The sequence below is a fragment of the Blennius ocellaris genome (genome assembly GCF_963422515.1).
Source record: "Blennius ocellaris genome assembly, chromosome: 13".
NCBI lineage: Eukaryota > Metazoa > Chordata > Actinopteri > Blenniiformes > Blenniidae > Blennius > Blennius ocellaris.
This window is the reverse complement of record NC_137662.1, coordinates 16,392,935-16,416,961: the sequence shown is the minus strand read 5'-3', so window position 1 is coordinate 16,416,961 and position 24,027 is coordinate 16,392,935. Positions and strand designations below refer to the sequence as shown.

The following is a 24,027-nucleotide window of genomic DNA, read 5'->3' as shown; positions in this document are numbered from 1 at the left end:
GCACTAGTTGGTTAGATTGGTGGTTTTGAGATATATTTTGTCCATCTATTTTTGAATGGAGGAAACACTCAGTGTTTTCAAGATTTGCTTCAGTCATTTTATTGTTATTGATATTATGATATAAATCTCTGTTCTGCACATGAACACAACAAAAACAACTTAATCTGTATAGTTTGTTTTGTTTTTTTTAACTTATGACTCCTGTCTTTTCCTCACCCCGTGTTGCTTTTCCACCACAGGGAACTGAATCTGAAGAGGCCCATCTACCAGAAAACAGCTTCTTACGGCCACTTCGGTCGACCAGAATTTAGTTGGGAGGTTCCCAAAAAACTTGTCTTCTAAGTACTCCACCTGCCTGTCCTGATCCTACCTGGAGGCTGAACCAGAGGCCTATTCAAGGGCTGCAACTGCCAGCTTTACCAACTGATGACATTCTTTTTAATATGATAGAACTAAAGCCAAAGTTAGAATAAATCAGCTTTAAAGAGATAAGGAGGTAATTATGTTCTGGAGTGGCTGTAGCCACTAATGGACACATCCTCCTGGTGAGAAGAGAGACATCGAAGAAGACATCTCAGTATCTCATCTTTTTTTTTTTTTTTTTTCCCCCCAGACCACAACAACCATCAGTGCTTTTTAAATGTGTACAGCCATTAAATCAAAGATCGGATTTGGGAATCAGTGATATCCAAAAACAACACCAGTGCTTCATTTTCTTTTGAAGATGCTATTAACAAGCCAGCAGTGTAATTACTGCTCAGTCAAAGGCTTGTCTTTAGAACAGAACTTTTTCTTTCGGACTGTAAAAAAAAAGTCCTATTTTGTAACGTGTGCCTCAGGAAGCTGTTTGCACTCTTGCAATCACCGTTGTTCAAGAGGACAGGTCATCAAAACTGCAGCGAGATGTCAAACTATGTTACAGTCATTTAGTTTTACGTTTTTCATATTTTCCATCTGCTCCACTTTTATGCTCAGAGGAAAGTTGCTTTCCATCCTTGTCTCCTCTATATTTCTTTTGTTTTTAAATTTTACCAGCAGGCCTGTAAATGTGACACAAATATTCTAAAGTCTTAATCTTGACCCGATTGTGAATCAAGATTTCTTTTCATCAAACTGTTGAAGCCTTTAGTGGACCACTGATGTCTTAACACAGCAGCATTTTTAGTGTTCGGAGCCAATGCTGCTCTGCCTTAATGCACATGCTTATTTCATCTTATTTTCTACAGTCTTCTCCGTCTGTATCATACTTTGTTTTACTGATTTCTTCCTTAATGTGTGAAAATGAATGAAATGAAACCCTTGCTGTTTGAAAATATCTTGTATTGTTAAGCTACTCTAAATCCAGATCTAAACTAAGGAAACAAAAGAAAAGAAGAAAAAAATCAAAAGTGGGTTTAGATGCTTCTCATGTGGTTGATTGAAAGGAAGCTGATGTGTGTGAAGCTCAGGTTTTCATCTACTGTCACCGATGTTTTTGTACAGGAGCTTCTCCTTTTAATCCATCAGTCTCGCCTCCTGTTGACTTCATCATCAGAGAAACTGGACATTGTAAATAATTAAACAATAAAAAAAAAAGACAATCAAAGTTATGAACCAATCTCTGACCCCTTCAACAACAGTACACACACACACACACAGACGGACAGACACAGTCACACACACACGGCAGCTCTTTTAAATTTGTATTTATTGAACATTAAGGCATATATATATATGTATACAATCATAGGACTTTAAAAAAAAAAAGAATTAGGAGTCTAAACCTCTTTGGTTTTCATTATCAAAAGAATACATAAGGCACAAGGACCTTCTTGCCGTTCAGCTGAGGGTGAGATGAGATTTTTGTGAGGTTTACGTGTTAGTTTGTGAGAATGCTCTCATCAATGGTCTACTGATTGCAAAAGTAAGCTCGATGTTTTTTTTTTTTATTTTAGCTGATATTTAACCATGTGTGTGTGAGCAGCATAAGCATTCTCACAAGCAACTGACGACAGAAAGGCTTACTTTTATTTTCAGCTTGTACAAAGTGTTGATTAATCAAAAATATTCTATTGCATCATGGCTAACATCAGTCACAAAAAACTGTGATAGGAGCAGTTGCAACCTACGCTACACAGACACACAAAAAGAAAAACCCAACTAATTTACACGAGGAGAAACAAAAGACCAGAGAAGGCAGGCGCGAGCAGTTTCCTCTGCTTTGAATCAAAGGGTGCAGCTGGTGATGTAACATTTTCCTGAGTGCAAAGATCAGACAGATCCATAAACAAGAAAAAAAAAAAAAAAAAAAAAAAAACTGAAGTAAAGCACAAGATGTCAAGCGAGCAATGCAGACTTTTTTTTTTTGTAGGAAAGATGTTTTGTGCCCGAGCAGCAGCATCGTTTGACTGAGAATTTTAGGCTTCATCAAATCTTAATGGTCAAAGTAATGTAGAGGCCGAACGGTAAGACAAACTGAAGCCACGGCAAGAGAGCGAAGCTCATTTTTAAGTGAAACAAAAGCAGATTTGGCCCCAAACTGCAGCGAACTTAACATTCTTGGCTGGGGCTACGAGCATGTGTAATTATTAAAGTAGAAAACAAGACCTCCCGTGAGCTGACCCAAGAAAAACAGCACAGATCAGATTTCCACACAAATGGCACTACAGTACACTTCCTGACGAGCAGAGGGAGGCAGTGAGCGGCCGGTGCTTCAAACATCGCAGAGGTCTCACTGTGCTCCAGCTTCATGTTGGGAGGGGGATACATTCAGCCCGACAGTGGATTCACTTTTAAGCTTTTATGTAACGGACTGTGAAACTGTGAATAATTTGCAATTAAAAACCACCGGCAGTCAGAACGCTGGCACGGGACCAACATGTGGCCAGCTGTGGTTTGAAGGGGAAGCAACAGCGGCCGACTAACCTGAGCACTGCCCATTTAAAGCTTCTGAGTGTGTAGGTTGCTTGCCTCAAAGAGTGTTAATAATACACGGGGGATGTCGACTATTTCTTAAAAAGATATGAACAGTAACCAACAGTGATTGTGATGGAGGAGCATTTTTGCACACATTAGTATTCCTGGCACTCACTGGGACCTTCTGTCCCTGCTCCCACTACTAGCAGGCAGTGACTGAAGCTCTTTCTCATATTATTGCTTTTTATTCATCTGACAGAGTCTCCATCACTGCACACAGGATAAGGCTGTTTTGTGTTTTAGCACCAATGCCACAGACGGACCGATATTTGGCACATACTGTACGGCAGCACAGAGGCAGCACACGGTGTGTCACAGTTGTCCTTTATTTTCCCTTTGTCCCGCTGCACCAGCGAGACAGACTGACAAAAAAAAAAAAAAAAACCCAACTATGTAGAGCTTCAAAGAAAAAGCAAGAAGGTGGAGCAACATTTTCCTCATCCTCCTCCACGTCCTTGATGGGGCATAATAGGAGGCAGGCCTCCATCTGCAGGACCTGAAAACACGTGTGATGCGTCGCCACTAAACTCAATAAACCCGGAGCTCTGTCTTGAATTATCTGCTCCGCTCTCGGCCTCTGGACGCTGCATCACCCCTCATCCACCGAGAAGTCGTCTTAATCGTTTCCGGTTTGGTGTCAATCCACTGTATTGATCCTAATCTTTAGGCAACACTCGGATATAGGAATTGTCTTTAAAAAGCACCTGGTCCACTGCTTGTTCTGAATGTCATTAAAACGAAAGACATGACACATCTGGCAAAACATCCAGACACACAGAGCCCAAAGTGTTCTGGACATGGCTCCCATGGTTGGGTTAAAAATAATGTTAGGTTAGCTTATGTGGAGTTGCTTGATCAAACAGAAATGGTTTTAAGCAATTTCTCGACCACAGAACAAACGGAGAGCGGCTGTTACAGCCAACATCTGTGCATACATACAGACGTCAGAGCGACAGAGCACATTAACGTCCTGATGTCCACCTCGAAAACCGTGTTTACCTTCCATTTAGTCTCAGCCAAGCTACTCCAATAGAGTAAATCTGTATCTCTCGCTTACCCATTTGTACATCTTTGGCAGGAAGTTGAGTATACCAACTTGATAAAACTTTAAAAACCAATAACAAACGATTGAGCTCTTAATTAACAGGGCGCCATTTGTAATAAGAATGTTTTTTCTTGTTTGTAAAAAGCATACTGCTGCCTTTTCCGTCTCCAGGATTGACACAGATACTTCTGTACTTCTCTGTCCGACACATTTTCTTTGCATTTATTGCTTCCATCCATTCTCCACCCGCTACCACTCTAACACTCACACACCATCTGCTCTCTGCTGCAACACTGACGGCTGGGCTGTCCAGCAGCCTTCGCTATTTTACATGAAACAAAATCAGTGTGGTAGTCGCCTCCTAAGACAAGGCCATGGCCAGACTGAGATGGTTCGTAGGACGTCAAGAGTACATTATCTTCTCCCGGTTCACCAGTCCACCTTCTGCTGGTCGCAGACAACAGGACTGAGAGTAGAGGAGAACATTTGGTTTCACCCTTGTGCAATGTGCAAAATGCAATTAAGTTCTTTGCAGACGCAAAGTCTGATGTGAGCACGAGTCAAACTGAGCTCTCCATGGCTGCAGCCGATCCACGAGACCGCTGCTGCTGCACTGGCCTGGTTTTTGTTTGTTGTTTTTTTTTTTTTTATCTCAAAGCTTCAAGCGAATGTGGCCGAGAATGAATAATTAAACTCATTCGACAACCAGAGTTTGTAAGGAATAAAGAAGGCAACTGTGTGGTGCGGAGATGTGCCGGCAGGCTACATGACGGACACGTTTTCAGGTTGGTGGGGATGCAGTTGGCCGTGCAGAGCGCCCCCTCCCAGCGCCGCCAGTGTGTCCACCTTGTGTTCTCTCCCAGCAGGTCCCAGGGAGCCTCCCCGGGCCAGCACCAGCATGGTGTCGCCCGACATGCCGGCAAACTCAAAGGCGAAGGTCCCATAGAACAGCATGACGATGACGCAGAACACCCATTCAAAGATGGCCGACGCGTGTTGCAGGACAAAACTCTCCTGACAGAAAAACACTCCGCCTGAAGTATCGGTTAAGGAAAGTGAAGAGAGAGGGGCTGAAGCTGCAGAGGATAAACTGTTTGAATCAAGTACAATTTGTCTGATAGCAGGTTGTTGGGTTTTTTTGGGTCACATTTTGGAACGATGGAGACGTTTGTTTGACTTGTCTTAAACAAACCACATTGTGTGCGAAAAATTTTTAGGGTCGTATTTGTCAACATCTCAGGTGTGTGTGTACATGCAAACTCTATACAAATATAGACAACCACAACATGGAGCTCCAAACACACACTCCCATCTGTCCCAGTAGCAAACTATTGCTTCACGCGGCAGAGCTGCAGATCACGAAGATGAACCGATTATAAATAGCAACTCTTCAGTATGACTCTGTACTTTGCTGATTTATTCTAGCTCATATTTCATTTGCTACATTTTGACCTATAATACAACCAACCAACCACCAGACGGCAATCAGGATATTTTGCCTTTAGGTAATCTTGGTCATCTTTTTTAGTGTATAGCTGTGGATGTGGCTGCATGATACGGAAGGAAGGAAAACAATGTGTTCGTTTTCACAAGCCATTCTCTGTCAAGCTTTTCACACATTTTCAGTCAATAAGTCTTCCTCAAAAAGTTATTTTAGTTTCAACAACAAAGGAAATACAAATTGTCCTGAGAAAGTCAAACGACTTAGTTGAACTTCGAGAAACTTCCCTGAACTGAGCGACATGTAAAACATGTCTTCCCTCCTGCGTGGCTGTACACCGAGTGCCATGAAGACAGGAGACAGGACTATACCCACTACTTTCCTGTGTGTATTTGACCGAACAATGTGCTAATTTCATGCACTTCGCAGCCTCGGAGGCAGCCATCTGTTAACAGCTGAGAAGGATACTGAGCACCAAGGCTACGAAGGCCAGCAAGGTCATGCAGAGCCGGAGGTGGGCCAAATTGTACTCCCCCTGGGTCTTGGCCAGTCGGTAGGTCAGCGCTGACTGCAGGCACACAAACAGCATACTGGTGGGGAAGGCGATGCCGGCTCCGACATAGTGGAGGACTTTGGCATTATCCACCTGTCATGTAAGGGGAGAAGAAGATGAATAAGTTGAAATGAGTAAGACGGTCATAAAGAGACAGAAACATTCCCTGAAAAGGACAACACCATATGGGGAATAATCACAGTGACCACATCAGGCAGACTCAGATCATCCTGTGTTGTGTAACAATCAGCTGGAAGCTGATTAGAGTCTGTAAGTTAGAGGGAAAAGAAGAAGTGACAGAGAAGCTGCAAGCTGTAATACAACAGAGTGCCTCCATTCCCCTGCTGGTCACAAGAATGATAAGAAACAATACACAAAAGAACTGGTCAGGAGCATGTGACCACAGCTCTCACTGAACAGTACACACACACACACACACACACACACACACACACACACACACACACACACACACACACACACACACACACACACACACACACACACACACACACACACACACACACACACACACACACACACACACACACACACACACACACACACACACACACACACACACACACACACACAGATAACAGATTCAATGGCACATTACCCAAAGCCACATTTAAAGACTAAACTAGGCAGATGAAGAAAAAAAATCCTTCTCCTGGCCGACGCTAAACAGGCCGGTTTAGTGAAACGTCTCCCTGCACAATATAATTCTCAGGAATTCTTTAGAGCAAAACCATAGAAATTTTTCAGTTTTGTCATCTAAGCCATTTGTCCACTAACCTGGTTACTACATACTTAACATTCTTAAGCAGTGGGCTAATCGTCAAAGTGACAAAGTAACATTTCCAGACGTATCAAGGTAAAAACTTACACCTCAAAAAGTTCACACATTTTCATGGAATCTTTCAATAGCTGGGAAAATAACAAATAGATTTCAAACATAATAGTTTAGCAGTAATTTTACATAATTCATTATCCGTGTAGTGCATCTTCATCCAGTCCAACTTTATCACACAAGCACAGTGTGGGGTCTGAGTGCTGCCAACTTGTTACTTAAGACACTCAAAAAATAAAACACACACAACCACCTTTTTGTTCTCCTTCATACTGAATTCTATACCAGAGCTGCTCTAGTGATTTCATCTTCAGAACGAAAAAAAATCCTTATCCCAGTTCAACACGGAGGACGCCCACTTGGATTTACAAAACTGTGAGGAATGTAAAGCACGTCCACAGCTGGAAAGAAAGTACGGCGACCTGCGCTCGTCCTAAGGTTTAGTGTTTGCTTGCTGCCTGGTCATTACCTGCTGGCTCGAGTGATGCTTCAAGCCATCTAGTTCACTTCTGCTGCTGAATTTCTGGGACATTTTCACGCCTGGTCTGAGTGGTGTCTCAGGACTGTGTCGTGGGAGTGAGGCTGATTCAAATGAAATAAAGACGAGTTGTAAAAAACAAACAAAAAAACCCAGGAGGAATATTAAAATGCAGTAGAGAATGGACTGCAGAAAAATCCATCAATCACTGTTCAAACTGCAGGTTCATCCATTCTCACTGCATTCCCAAAGGTCTCAGGCTGCAATACTTGTCATTGCATAAAGTACAGCTTGATGACTAAACAAGATCAGCTTGATAAATCAGTCGCCGCAGGCCGACACTGAACAGCTTGCCTGCATAAATGAATAGTAATAGTAGTCACACAGAACTCACAGTCATTAGAGACTCAGGTCAGAGAGATACACGTGAGCGTGCAATGAGTGTGCATCCTTCACCGATACATGGTTTCTGAACGAGTGAATATTGTGGAGATACGTGCTAAAAGTGGACACGGCGACATGAGGAGTGAGGACAGACGTGTGAGAACGAGCAACACCGATCAGCTTCCTGCCAGCTTCAGTTTTCATTTACTGGAAACCACAAAGTGAAACACATCGACTTTGAGCCGTTATTGCCACACCCATTGTAACAAAGGCCTTCCAACATCTCAAACGGAAGGAATCATCCCAACAAATATTTTCAGTTAACTTTGAATGAAGACGTCAACAAATATGATTTCACCGATGAAGCTTGAAGGTGACACACAGCTATGTATCACACTCAAATTATGGCTATAAGCCACACTGCAAGTGTGAAACGATAGCAAAAACTGGATGTTTTGTGTTTTATTCGTTTTCTTTTGTTGTTGTTTTACAGATGGATGACTGTGATCTTTCTTGGTCAACAAGGTTGTGCAGTACCAGATAATTGCTTAGCCCATCTGAAATGAAAAATGTAATTCACGCTTTATCATCTTCCAGATTACAATGCCGCAATTCCCTTTACTCAAGATTCTATTGATATAACCTACAAAGATGACAGCACGAGAGGAATTTTCAACACACAGGTGAAGAACTGACCACATCACATGTGTCCTTGATCTGAATTTAAGAGTTCTTATTATTTGTTTACAAACCCTTACAGAGCCAGACTGCTTTGTATCTATGATAACTTTTGCCTCCTTATGAGCCTTATTCTCGTCCTCGAACTCACTTTTATTATATGGATTTTATCGTTTTCAGATATTTTTGTCTCCGGTTAGAATTCTTTTTGTATATTCTTTGTATTCTTCTAAGCTACTTTGTTTTGTTGTCATTTCAAACAGTGGTTTTTGAAAACCGCCACAGAAATAAAGCTGTATCTAAGCACAAACATCTAAAGATCTTTTCACAGAATTTCACATTCATGGATCTGCGTGTGGCAGCAATATGCTTCTATATCATCTATTCCTGTACTTCTCTGCCCAAACCATCAGGCTGCCTGTCAGGAAAAGCCCCAGCAGCCACGCTGCAGCTGTGCTGCCAAAGCCTTATGTAACAGTGCAGTTTGTTACTATGAGCCATGTTCCTGGTGTTTTTATTCTCTTTGATCTGTTGGATTCACATTTTTAGCTGTCAGACGGTTTATGGTGTTTGCCTGCCTGAGAATCTCACGCTAAAGTCTTCTGCGGTTACGAACTTGAATATTTGCACAATTTTGAAGCCAAATTTCCATTGTTTCACGTGGTCTTTACAGTATATTTGTAGATCAACGTTATTGCTATTGCGCTCAAATGTCCCAAGCTGCCAGAGAGGATTTTCTACGAGTGATGAGGATCAGACTCCTAATTGCGTATAGATGGGGCGTCCGCCACACACACCCTGTCTGCCAGACTCCTCTCCACGCATGGACAGATTTGATGACTCACTTCCTCCTGGCTCTTTCGGTAAAATTCCCCACAGTTCTGCAAATCTGAGGCCTCGAAGGAAAAGCGGGAAAAGAGGCTGAAGACGGCTTTCTTAGCATAAAGTGCCACTTGTGAATATCTGCTCCACAGACTCTGTTAAAATGCTTTTGACCTGCAAACGTAGTGTGACGAAAGGTGTCCTGCCGACCACGGGACATATTTAGTCCCTGTTCCTCTGCGTCGCTCCACGGCGGGAGAAGCCGTGCCCGAAGTTTCTACAAACTCATTTCCACGGCAGATGAATAGTGAATTATGCATCACGAAAGTATGTATCTGCTTCCCATCAATGTCAACACAATCAAAAACTAAAATGTTATAAACAAACAAAATCATGGCAGACTTCACAGTGCATGCCAAGATTTCAACATATCAAAGAATCCAATTCAAGCAATCACAGAGAGCTGCATAACTCCTAGATTCTCCAGACGAACTCCAGACGGATTTCAGATGTAAATATGCAAAGAATGACATATAGACGCAGACAGAGTTGCAATATGGTGCATCGCTATGATGATTCATTCAAAACTGACAATTTCACCATTGTGGTGGGTACAAGTCCTCCTGAATTTGTCCTTCCCTGTAACAAGTCCACTTATCTAAATTAGAAGAGTTGAAGGGCCGCAGCGATACAAGATACATTTGCTCATCCAGACATTATCTCTGGAGTCCTTGTCCCAAATTCCACAGTTGTTGGCAATACCGAGGGTGTCTCAATAAAGCAGCACATAACGGCTCATCGCACCTCGCAACAGGAAACATTTGTTACTACCACTCACATTAACCAAGTTCTCACCCAAAGATGTGGTTATTTTCTTTAGGAACTGGCATCCAAATATTTAAATGTCAAGAAGTTCCTCACTACATACAAATAACTTCAGTAAGGGTAGGTTCCTTTATTTTAGGTTCCCCATTATTCCAACTACAAGATAGATTCTTTGAATCTGTAGATAACAAATTGATTTGCGTCACAAAGCAGAAAGAAGTGTCAACGAGACGTCAAAAGCGGTTCCCCATTCATGAGAAAAACCGAGAAAGAAAAATGGAAGCTCATTTTTCTTGGGCATGAGCATGAAAAAGTAGATAAAGTATCACTATTGTTTTACACTTTTGTCCGTTTTATAATTTCATGGTGTATTGCAAAACATGAATCCGTTGTTTTTGCCATTTGCAGGAGGAATTAACCAAAAGGTCATACCTGGAAGTTTCCCACCATGATGAGTCCAGCAGCACAGATCCAGCCTGTGGAGAGACTCGCCGTGTTCAGAACACAGTTCTGATGCTTCTCGATGACGTGGGCATAGCGGAGCAGCACGATCACCATAACTGCACAAACAGAGAGCGACAAAGAGACAAGAGTCAGATTCATTAGTCGGTTAAACAATCACTATGAAAGAGGTGATGACAAATTATTGAGCTTATTTTGGAAGAGTCCCACAGAGAGCCTGGCTTCTGCTTCATGCAAACACTCTCATACCTCACTAGGCCAAGAAACACACGAATTACTGGGAAGCGGGGTGAGAATTACAGGAAGCCCAATTTCATGTAAAAATATCGGCGGCAGGAAAGAGCGGGAAAGTGAGTGAGCAGTGATAAATCGGGTGGGGGTTGGTCCAGGCTTTGAAAAGGTGAAGGGAAACAGAGTACAGTGTGCAGGACAGATGAGTACTGATGTGCTAACAGGCTCTGACTGGGGGCATTGTTGCAGCACGGAGGAGTTGACCCCTGCTTGGTCCGTCTTTGTCGGCTCCTCACAGCTTCTGTTCCATGAAGGCTGACCGAGCTCGGTGTACGGGACGGGGGGGGCAGAATTGGCGGGGGACAAGGAGTCCCTCGAGGCTCGACCCTGAGCTCATATATTGTCTCAGAGACTAAACTGTTGCGTTAACTCTGCCTGTGTAAAAGGCAGAATTTAGGAGGGTCTGCCAAGAGAAGAAGAAGAAGAAGAAGAAGAAGAAGAAAAAGAAGAAGAAGAAGCAGCAAACAAACTGTGGTCATGGAGAGGAAGAAGAATGAAACCATGTAAAGCTTTGTCGGCACCAGTGGTTTGGACATGTTGTCGCCTGTCTGGCTGAGAGTCAGTGTCTCATTGACGGAAGACGCATTTATTGACCGGGCCACAACCTCAGCACAACACATTCGAGGGCTACTCTATCTGGGCAAAAACACAAGTTGATGTAGTTGAGTAAACGCGGGATTCAAGTTTCAGATGCAGAGCAGTTTTGGCAGTAATCATGTATACAGTGTGTCTCATGACAGCTTTCGTGAGGATACTCAAGTTGAGTGTAGATTAAAATTGCAAATAGACACTTGGAAGGAAATTCCACCAAGACGGCACAAACAAAACTAGCTTTGGAAAAAAAGAAAAACATCAATTTCAGTCAGCAGCAGTCTACAACCTGAATGGTCAATTCAGACGTACCATTTAGTCTCAAATGCATGCAAATATTATGTGAATGGAAATCCCCTGCACATGTGGGGGATAACATGCAACATGCACAGAGAATGTTCACACAGGACTCAAACTTGGGGCTTTCTCTCTGTGAGGAGAGAGAGCACTCACCACTGCACCACAGAACACTTAAAAGTTTGACAAAAACAATGAAAGTCAAAAGGTTTTAGCAACATTGAGGCACTCCCAGGGGGAATAACAGGAAATGATTAATCATCTCAGAATGTTAATGTAACGTTTGGAAATCTTGTGATCATTTGTGATTTCAATCCATTTATCTTAAGTAAACAAAGTGAAATGTTGTAATTCAATTTCACAAAAACACTTAACAGAGACCTTAAAGTTAATACTTGGAAATGCAGCATATTCGGATGCCAATTCATCAGATGTAACTGTGCAGTGGGATTCAAATGTGTAGTAACTTTATTTCTATTGTGGTAACCTCATCCGTTTGGGTGAGTGTGGATTTGTAATTGTGGCAGCTTTGTTCATTTCCTTAGAATTACAATCCTCTTGGCAAAGTGACTTCAGTTACACTCATGGAAAAACAAACAGCAGAGTCTTCGGGCTTGGAAACAATCTCACTGTCGTCCTTTTTTTTTTTTTTTTCCCCAGTTGCTATTTGAAATGAAGAACACACTGTATCACTGAAAGGACAAGCAAAGCGAAGTGCAATTTCTTTCATTAGATTATAGCATGACAGTCTCCATGCTGCAGACTGGCTGGCTGTGCGTTTCCTTGTTTCCCGTTTCTACAAAAACGACCACTTCATCCTGACAAATGGAAATATTTATACTTGACATTTAACATGTTACTATAAAATGATAACAGCAAGCACTGAAGGTTCAAGAAGAATACTATTTTTTATTTGCATGTGCTTCTTCCACATTTAGCCTATTTTAAGCGCACCGTGAGCTTGGGTTTGGCTCCTTTGAGGATGCATTTCTCGCTGAGGTCATGGCTTTCTCCTGCATCGGGGATTGATGAGTAAGCAGCGAGCTGACCTCCGCCTGGCACGAGAGGGTCAAACTAACTGCTGTCTGACTGCACAACATTATGAATTATTTTACATACAGATGCCTCAGCTGCTCACACAAACGGCTGCCCTCTCCAGCTCTCGTATTCCTCCTCCTTCCATGAACGGAGGAAGCACAGGGAGGAAGTGGAGCGCCTCACACAATGTTGCGTGCACGCACACACACACACTGCAGTTACTCGCGCCTGCAAAGTCACGTTGCAACAACGTGGCCTTACTATGATGTTCGTATGACCACGCTGCTACAAGCACAGACCTGCATCGATACTGGAAGCATGCACACACGCACACCGGTAAATATTTCCACTCATGTCACACCACACCTTACAGTAAAACAAACCCTGCCGCCCCCCGTAAAGGGATCCATTCCTACCCAAACACCGGACCGCGTTCTCTGCACAGGAGGCACCCAGAGAAAGAATGCAAGCATTGTCTTCAAACCCATAACCTGTGCAAACTGCCAGAAAGGTGGAAACTGGAATAAAAGGAGAGTGACAATTATGGGGCAATATACAGTTCAGCGAGGGCGTCTTATCCCGCTTAATAGTGAAGCCCTGAGCCAACTGTAGCTGGTACAGACGTCCAAGAAATCAACAGGCTAAAAAGCTAAGCGCTGATTATTTACAATAGTCTGTTATAGAACTACATACCACATCAACTTAACCTACTTTTGTTAAGCCTTAATAACTGGCCTTACAACTGGTATTAAAATATCTACAGACTGGAAGAATTCAATGGAAGGCAGCTGAGAGTGCGACTGAGAAGAAGTGAAGAATGAAGATCCACTCGACTCAGGTTGAATTACAGCCTTGGTTCAGAATTCACTCTGAAATTGTGTCACCGTTGCGATTTGTGTCTCAAAGAGCGACAAACAATGACACAGCGTCTGACTGACAGAACTCACAAAATACTGTCAGACAAACAGAATTCACCCAAAACTGCGCAAAGGTATATTATAATTCTTTTTATCATCAGGCAAAAGAAAAATGATATATGTCCACTGAAATGAAAAAAAAATTGTATTTTCCCAAAATGTTATGACAACACTATAGCTTGAGGCACCAAACAAAACAGGTATCTGTATGAGCCTGTGTCCTTTTAATCACAGTTCGATTTGCTTTACAACGTTGCAGGAACTAGTTGTGATTACAGACTTGCAATATCGACAGCTGTTTACCAGTCACAGCTTTGGTCGGAAGCAAAAATACCTGCGAAAACCTGTATTAAGCCCCACGGCTTTTAAAGATAGACACAGATGCGAAGAAGAGCACAAACAAAATGTATTCTGAAATATGAGTCAACATAAACCGTCACCGCGATTAAGTAATCGGGTTAACAGTGGAGAGAGCTTAGCGTGTCTGTTGTGTGGTTGCCACACAATTCACGCAATGCACACCCCACTTCTTTGTCTTCTACACCTGTGTAGGTATCTATGAAAATAGTTGGTTGTGCTCCCTTGTGCTTAGTTTTTCTCGGGTTGTCTCTAGCCAGACTTCACACTGAGGTGGAACAGTCCAGTCAACACAGTAGGATTTGTGTAGTCTCGCTGCGTACACATGAATTAAAAATAAAATAAAATACTTCGAAACAGTTGTTTCTCTGACTGTCATCACAGACCAATGCTGGAAATGTGGATAACAAACAACGCGAGAAACAGAAAACAATGGCGCTACTTGTTTTGAAATGTCCAGGGAACGATCAAGAGTCCAGCAATTAGATAAGACAGACGGGCCTGAAACGCACACGCACACACGCACACGCACACACACACACACACACACACACACACACACACACACACACACACACACACACACACACACACACACACACACACACACACACACACACACACACACACACACACACACACACACACACACGTCTACACCACAGCTGGGAAACATTAACTAGATCAGGGCAGTGAGAACATCCAGTGAACGAGGGCAGCAACACGTGTGGACCAACAAAAGACCTACAGTGCAGCACATGGGAGCTCCCTCTCCTCTTTGATATAGCGCATGCTTTTCCTGTGTCGGCTACAACACACGCTCCCAGGGCATGTGTGTGTGTGTGTGTGTGTGTGTGTGTGTGCGTCAATTTCTGCTACTCTGAAGATAAATTTGCTCTCGTTTTCACGCTCATTCGCAAGCACATGCAGAGTTTCAACTGCCCGTTTGTGAGATTTACACACAAGCAGAAATAAATGAGCTTGTATGATCATGCTGTGAGCATTAGTTTCACTTTGAGAGAGAAGAAGTATCATGATCCCATGATGTCAAAAAAATATTGGTCTTTAAAAGCGACAAATTGAGTTTATTTTATATGTTTTCAAGACTTCAAGGTGAAGCACATTGAACTGCTCTCACCGCCATGACAGGGGATCTAATCGATCAACTGATTGATGGATTAAGGGTCAGTGAGTGAGTTAGTGCGATGTCCAGTGCATTGACGGATGTGTGTGCGTTGTCCGACGCCTTACCCATGAACGAGCCAGTGCTGCAGATAAGGCTGAAGAAGCAGCTCTCTGGAGGAAGAGTCCCACATTTACTGCAGGAAAGAGTACACATAGATAAATCAGACCGATGTGATCAACCTGTGGATATTACACGGCAACACTAACGCACACTCCCCCTCCCGCCCCCTAACCTCTGAATTATAGCACGCTGTTAGCATGAACTGTGCTGCCTCACATCCCGTCGCCAAGTCTTTGACTTTTCACCTACTACATACCAACTCTCTTCTAGGAATGGGAAATGTTTGTAGGAGGGGAAACCAGGAGACAGTCAACACTGGCCGTCTGTGCCTGAGTTCCTGCTGCCTGCAAAGCCAAAGTCCTCTCAGCTGACTGCAGTCACACACACACACATTCTTCAAATCATACCGCAGATGAAAATCTACCATTCACTACAGAAACTCCCAACGATTCCCAGGCACTTCTTTGAGGTACTGAGTTTCTAAAGGTCACCGCACTACTTTTAACGTGAATTAAAATGCTTTACTTTATATGCAAACTGCAGTATTTGTGTGCCACAAACGGCCTTTGATGTTGAAATCTCGGCACGGCAAAAAAAAAAAAAAAAAAACTAAACAAAGGAACCGGAGTGTCTTGATTTCCTCCCAAATGTAAGCTGACTCCCCCCCATGTTTACATGGTTAAGTGTAGACCTGGGTGTTTTGCCTCTGAACTGCCACGATGGCAGGCGGGATATGTCAGCCGCAAGCTATTTTGAGATACACGCTCACACACGCACGCACGCGCACACACACTCCCTCCCTCTCTTTAAAAGTTACTAGCTATTTTTCCGACAATAATGTGTCAACAGAGCTCAAGTAAAACAACTGGAATGTGTTCCTGTTTATAATCTCTGGGAAAAAAAACAATCCACGAAAAGAAAAGAGAGGAGAGGAGAGGAGAGGAGAAGGGTGGGAGTCTCACTAACCTGATGAGAGGTACATTGTCTAGTGTGCAGCACAGAGACGGCCCGCTCTGCAAATACAGTTCTTCTTCACAGGACTGGTTGTACAACCTGGAATAGAAAACAGTTTTGTTGATGTTTTGATATCCTTTCAACATTTTGTAAATGTTTTTGTGTGTATAACCATTCTATGTGACTTCTAAATTGCCCCTTTGGGAAAAATAAAAGTGTTTCTACTGAACTGAATACAAAAAACCCCCAACAAAAATCAAACAAAACCTGGCAAAGAAACAGTGTTACACTATTTTATTTTGTGTACTCGAGTCCAGCTCAGTAAGAAAAAGAAAAAAAAAAAAAAGGACAACTGATGAAGATAATGATCAGGGTAGTTTTGACTTCCTTAATTTAGTTTAAGACTGACCGCTGAGTGTGAAGGGAGGTATGATGAAGTAAAACAAGAAGCAGATTGAGCAACATACCAGTTATCCACGGGGCAGACATGCTGGTTGTACAAGGCCATGGCATAGCTGGAAGAGACGAAAGGAAATAATTTGTTAAATTAGAAAGGAGACTGTCAGACAAACTCAGTGAATAACTGAAAAATTATAGTCCACACAAGTAGCGAGAAATGCACCGTTTCCAACCAAACCAATAGAAAAATTGTGATATCACGGTGACCTTCACGATGTTAGAGGAAGTAAACTATCACCGTGTTTGAACATGCCGAGTAAAAAATAAGGAAGAAAAGTTTCATTTTCAACCGAATATCGATGAACAGCAGTTCATGCTGGCTCAAACTGTTTCTTTACAAATAGAAATTAACGTATTCACAAGGAATGCAAATTATAAATGCAGATACAAGAGAAGTGGAGTCCGGATCGGGTGATCACAGGTTCAAATCCCACCTTGGCTCCCTGAGCAAGGTTGACCACCGCTCCCCGTGCGTGCAGTTAAGGTTAATTATGGAGAAGGTGAGTTAAATGCAGAGAAGTCATTTTCTAAATGAGCGCCGTGTCGACGCGAGCGGCCGCTGAGTGAGAATATTTTCGTGTTTTACATACACATTTGACACCGTTGGGGAATTGCCGACCAAAAACAACTGCCCGGCGATCTATAACCAAACTGTTTGAACCAAAACCAAAACATGAAAGACGAAATTATTGCGTCAAAAATGTGTTCATTATCAAACGGATACAGACTCGGACAATTTTGAAAGATGTTCATTTTTCCCAGATCTGAATGAGAGATGAACTTAAACTACAGGTTTACAAAACTACAGGAGACCATAAAAGTGATATATTTGCACTATTGCTTTTTTATTTGGATTCTTATATCTGGGCCTCTGCGTTTATTGCCATTGTCACGCTCTATGCTAATACAAAAATGATCTCCATCTTATCTCAATCCTCGATTTCCAGAGTACCTGATTCCTGCCACTGTGACCTGCCAGAGTTGCACATATTCCAACTTGTGAGGAATGACATGACCTGACATTTGACCATTTCTTATCAGTCCATCGTCAACTCGCAGGGCCACACAGGAAATTCCAGTTTGTGTCAGTTTAGCTGGTCTGATTGACAGTACAATCCATCACTTGCCTGGGTCAGTGACCAGCCGCATCGACACAGAGGTCAATAACCCGTGGATCAAAAGTTGATAGCTGTATTTGATTTAGAGTAAACACTACTAATACTTTTAACTGAAAAATTCAACCCAAAATGTTGAAAACTCTGCGTGAAGCCTGGCAGTCAAGCAGTTCAACTTAGGTGTACGGATGTTATTATATTCAACATCAAAGTTGATGCTCAAACTGTTAAATGCCACGATTTACTATATTACATTTCCTTTTGAGATGATAAACAAATATACTATAACAATATGCACCAAGGTTGACATGTTTGTATAAAATAGTATTTAAAGAATGTTGCCGTCTCTTTTGTTTGTTATTGAGAGCTGCATTGGCTTCAAAAATCAATTTTCCACACACTGAAACTAACAATCATCATGGGACAGTCTTCAATTGAACTATAGTGATCACTTGTGTTATTATGCCTCAAGTTGTTACCATAAATATTTCCTGACCACAAAAAAAAACATTTTATTTCACACGTGAGAATAAAGAGGGTTCCTTGTTTCAGCCTGATGAAGAGCTGAATTTAACAATGGCTTTGGCTTCATCATTATTTCCCCACCAGCGGCATGAGTGGATCAAATCTTTTCTCCCGTGTCCGTCCATGTCCGAAAGAACAGCACAGACACGCGAGACAAACTGTACAGATAATCTGCATGTTTCATGACTGACGGAGAGAAAGAAAACACTGGTGGCTTGAAGTTGTTTGTACTGATGAATCAAAGCAAAGTTTTTGTATTGCAACTAAGTCCAGTGACGTTTCTTGGTGAGCATGTCAAGTAGTAAAAGTGGACATCAAGGAAGGAAATGGTCTTTCCACTTTAAGTCCTCTTTATTTGCTGATGAAAACTGTTTGGGCTGTCAGAGGGCGGTGAGGCGGCAGACGGAGTCACACAGACAGGCAATCTGTACTGATTTGTAAAAGCAGCCATAGTTCAGGAGAAGGTTAAACACCAATTGGGAATATTTCCAAGGTCGATAATATCCAAGTCACAATCCAATCTTTCAATCACACACATACCTGATGCTCAAATTGAAGGCGCACACCAATATTGCATGGAAGAGTCTTTTCTCTTTTTTTCCCCCTGATATTGTTGTGTATGCAACACTTTGAAATGATTTCATTGTAATGTCCAGCACAAGACAGCTCAACTACCAAATCCAATCTAAAAATAATAACCAGAAAACTGTGGCTCATCTCATTTACCTTCACAACATACTACAACACAGCTGGAACAAACTGACATTTGTAAACAACTGGTTGCCTCATTGGCGGGAATCAAGTTACCTGAATCATCAAGTTAAAGTCATATATGCCAGATGGGGCCCATGTTGCTGTACAGAGCGCCGCTCCAGCATAATGCTGTGAGGTAACCCACTGATGTGAGTGGAACATGGCTCTGAGGTAGAGGACTGGCAGCGCTGAGCCCACTAACCGCAGTACAACATCATCATCAACAACAACAACAACAACAACACAATCCTGCAAAGAATCGAGAGGGGAAACCAGAGAGAATCATTCACAAAATACAGAAAACTGAACTACGGCCAGCAAAAGTTGTTCAATTTTCCATAACATCTGATTCGCTTTCTGTATATTTGGTCAGCATCTAAAGCTAAAATAGCACCCGTGCTGCACTGGAACAATTCTAAATAAAGTAGACTTTTTTAGCTGTATGTGAAACTAAACCAGTGCTTTATGTTCTCGGGGGAGGCGCAGTAATAATAGGTTTGTTTATATAATTAGCCCTCTATCAAAACTCAGCAGTGGTTGTAAAGTGTAATTGCAAGCCTATGAGCAATATATACGGAGTAACAGACCAGGTCTCTTTACTTAAACAAGGAACATTTAGGATCAGCTTCCATGGAAAAATCGGCTTTGCACAGAGAAAATTCCCAAACGCGGTGCAAAAATAACCCCAGGAAAGGGTGTGATGCATCAAATATGGATGAAACGGGGCAGTAAAGAGTAAGCTCCCATTGATTCTCTCAGTTTAAGTAAAGCACACAGGGCAGTCTTTGATAATCTGGAATAAAAATGTGTTTAACAAAAAAAAACAAAAACAACATCTGTAAGGTGAAGTAAAGCATCCAAACAGCCAAGAAATTGTGGTTATGAGTTGTTACTGGTTGTTGAGTCACACTGCAGTTTAAGACAGATTACTTAACTTGTAAAAGGTCAGCAGCAGAATCTCAGCCAAGACTCTTGGGTGGGCACAGGCCTGCCTCTACACACCACCTCATGCAGAGGGCATGGCCACCAGATGCAGAGTGAAAATCCAGCCTAATTATTCGATTACTCCCTTTCCAGTATTTACCTTTCTCCCTCCAGGTCACCCGCACTTGTCCTCGAGTTATTGCAATATGTCATAGTTTCACATCCTTTGACAATCCAAGGTAGTACAACAACAACAAAAAGACCCTTCATTCCTCTTTACTATAAAACGTCATAGCAGCTTTCTTGGCATTATTTAAATCACTGAGGAGGAAACTGAAATACAGCCTTTAATTTCAACCGACAACAATATTTGAGCGATATATCTATAGAAAAAGGCAAACGCCTTGGGCTGTAAAACAATTCCTGTAGAGGGTCTCTGTTTCGGCACCTGATAAGACATTTTTGTCCACATGACATGCAACTCATAGGTGATGTAGCTTACAGCCTGGATACAAAGCCATGGCGACTTGGAATTGAGCCATCGGTCTCTGCCTCCCTTCGGGTTTTGCATTCCTCCTCCGGAGTAATAACAGATCAGAGAAGAGAGCAGTCAGCCCGAGTGTAACCAGGAAGTATTCATCCTTTTCTCTACGGTTCATCCAACTCCATTTCAAATATCTTAAATGAACTGAAAATCCTGCGCGTCTCACTTGTAGGAGAGGGGTGAAAATCTCAGATCTTTCCTGGAGAGAGTTAATCCAACATGCAATTGCCATGGTTCCCAGGAATTCTGAATAAATATGCAGCGCTGCTCTCCTGAAGGTACGACAGGCTGAGGCATCAAACCAGGTCTCGTTCCAATATAAACAGCAGATTGGTGGATTGGAGGCATACAGACGAACTATCTCTGCGTGTTTTGCATGAAATAGATAAGCAAAAACACATGTTCCTGGTGATTAGGCTTTGTAGTTAAAACCAATGCATATATAACTTGTTTTATGGATCGGATATGAAAAGAAAACACATACATTGAGCAATATGGCATCATTGTGCTGTTTATACTGTATGTGCCCAGATCTACTATACATTTTTCCTATTTAGGAATAAAAGCTTCCATGTAGTAGGAGAGCTGCGGGGTGCTTCACTGCGAGAATGCATTGTGAACATACATTCGACTCTATTGAATAGAAATAATGACTTCTTGCACTTTTCACAAGGTCAGCTGTTGTAATAACAGAAAAAGCTGCTTTTACGTCACAAAATACCATTATACTCCAACAGCATAGCTTACATTTCTTCTCTCACTCATACATCAGTACTTACAACACAGTGCAATTATTAGACATGAAAAGATTTAGCTATACAGCCTCGATCCATAGATTATTCAGCTTTTTGCAATAAAAGTGGAGGAAACACTTACACAACCCAGATCCCAGTGATGGTCAGGACTGGGAGGCTAACAGGCAGTATCATCCAAAGAGACATCTTCCAGCACGTTGAACAGCCCCTTTCCTCTTTTTCCTCCAGCCGAGCGATATCTGATCAAGTAGTACAAACATTTAACTGAGCGTCACTGACATCTGCATTACCGCCGACTGATTCATTTTCCTGGAGATGGGAGCTGACAGTTGGGATGATGGCAAGAGTGATGTTCCCTCTCAGCTGGTGAAAGAAAAGAACAGATATGGGTTTGGTTAGGATAGATTATTCAACACCACAATCTGTATCATCATCATCATTAAAGCATCAAAAATTTGTTGAATTAGAATTGAAACCTTAAATATGAAACCACTGTGTTTTGAATCATTCTTCGTGGAAATATTCAATTTCCAACCTGTCAATTTAATAGCCTTCCGATTAATAAGGTGAATATATCTTATGTACGTATAGTTATATAGGTTGCATCTCTGCATTTATCTAAGGCTGCAGCAACTGGCTTTTTATATATTAAAATAATCTACAACTGTTTGTTTACATTCATTTAGGTATTTAAGATGGTAGAAATATAAGAACCTGGTCATCGGTTAAAATTTCAACCAAAAAGAAAAATGTTTGGAAGAATAAATGTGTACTTGAAAGCAGTCAGATTGTCCTCTGTCAGTGAAAATGCATATTTATGATGGCAGCATAGCAGAATGACGGTTTTATCCGTTTTGTGGTTTTAGGACTAAAAATGTGCAGACGTGTGTCAGCATCAGGTTTAGGATAATTATAACAGAATATCAGGCATGATGACAAACTCCCTGCATCCCTGTGATTCAAGATGGATTCAGTTAAATATGATTCAGAAAAGATATAAAACAATCGATCACAACTGATGATTTGTTTTAGGTTAAACCATTGATTTCGGGCAAAAGATAATGTTGCAGCTTTTAATGACGCTCCGATGTTTATCTAGAGTTGGACGACAATCTCGTGGCAGATGAGTTCATTTCATTAAAATAGAATAGTGGTTGAACCTTTCTTAGTAAAGAAAGGTTCCTCCAACGAGCATCAAGTATCAGAAGAAAATCTGTGTCTACTCACCTTTCGTCTTTTGACTCGCGAGGAAGTTTGGGTTTTCTGTTTTTTTTTTTTGTTTTTTTTTCGGGATTTTTTTCCGGGAAACTTTTGAGCACGCGGACGCGTCCTCCACGAATCCGGTGAACCCGAAACAGCCGCGAGCTCCGGCTCCGCGTTCACACACGTCTGTGCGTGTTTTTTAACGCAGTGTCGGTGCTGGCAGTCCGTGTCGGTGGTGAATGGGAAGGGGGGGGAGGATGAGGCTGCTGACTCGCGGTGGTGCGTCTATGCATCGCCGCCACGAGACGAGACTCCTCCAAAACGTCCAGCTGCGTGGCTCCGCCCACATTCCCGCCCCACAGCGCGCGCGCCCCGCCGGGTGGGCGTGTCTGCGGGCACGCTGACCGTACAACCATCCGTACAGCCACACACCACTAAATCATCAAGTAAAAACAGGACACAACACGACGTGTGTTCATACTAGTAAATAATTTAGTCTTTCTGGAACATGTGATAATTACCATACGCTAATATGGCTTTTGACAACGATCATTAGATTCCATTATAAAGTCTCAACACTTCATGTATTATCACCTAATGTTGACGTAAAAAGCACCCGAAACCAAAAAAGTCAATCTTCTATAAATTGGGCCTAATCCCATGCAACTGTAGTCGAGGGCAGGATGCACAGTGGACTGGTCACCAGGGCAATCAAACAACTTCACACACACACATCCACACAGAGAGGTAATTCAGGGGTCATCAATTAACCTCACGTGCATGTTTTTGGACTATGGGAGGAAACCCACATGGGGAGAAGATTCAAACTCCATGGCCCAGCCAGTGTGTGACCCCATGACCTTCCCACTGTGAGGTGAGGTTCCACCATGCACAAAAGTATTTCAATAAAATGTTTACACATATCACTTTTCTGAAAGTGACCAGTATCAATAATTTGTTGGTGTACACGGGGTGAATGTGTATATTGCAAAAGTAAAATATGTCTCTGTCATTTTAGGCTTACCACTTCATCACATGCAATTTAATTCATTTTTATATAAAGGAAACTTCTAGATGATTCAGGTTGAATCAGAGCACAACATTAGGTTATAGATAGCAGAACAGACAATATGATATTGTGTCAGAGATTGTCTGCTGGATTAACTAATGCCGTGCAAGTTTAAGCTGTTTCTGCTGCCCCCTGGAGCTTTAAACCTATGCTTGTCTTACTGCATCCATCCTTCACTGTCAGGGTGTCAAATTAATTTAACTTCAGGAGCCGCACACAGCATCATTTGAGCTTGAGTGGGCCAGACCAGTAAATTGACAGCCAATCTTTAAACAACCACAACTCCAAATGTTTTCATATTGTGTAAGTGAGGAAACACAATAAAATGTGCATTTTAGATCTTAAAATCAAATGAAAAATGTGAAGTTCAAAAAGAAAAATATAATTTAATCAATACGTTCTGATGCATTACGCACTGCAATGTCAAAAACAATGTCTTTGACGCAGGATGCAGAGTTTCTTTTTCAGTTTTTCTGCAACTGTAAATTCATTT

General features: G+C 42.0%; 1 protein-coding gene across 1 annotated transcript; it reads right to left on the bottom strand.

Moving 5' to 3' along the window:
- Positions 1 to 1,723: 1,723 nt before the first annotated feature.
- On the bottom strand, positions 1,724 to 22,752 carry LOC308138176 (transmembrane protein 150A). The gene is made up of 8 exons (XM_080507186.1): positions 22,490 to 22,752; positions 21,384 to 21,625; positions 16,655 to 16,702; positions 16,200 to 16,286; positions 15,239 to 15,306; positions 10,467 to 10,594; positions 5,910 to 6,087; positions 1,724 to 5,034 (listed from the first exon to the last, which is right to left on the bottom strand). Exons 2-8 carry the CDS (start codon positions 21,446 to 21,448, stop codon positions 4,763 to 4,765), a joined length of 846 nt encoding a protein of 281 aa, XP_080363312.1. The 5' UTR covers positions 21,449 to 21,625; positions 22,490 to 22,752; the 3' UTR covers positions 1,724 to 4,762.
- Between the last annotated feature and the right edge of the window lie 1,275 nt (positions 22,753 to 24,027).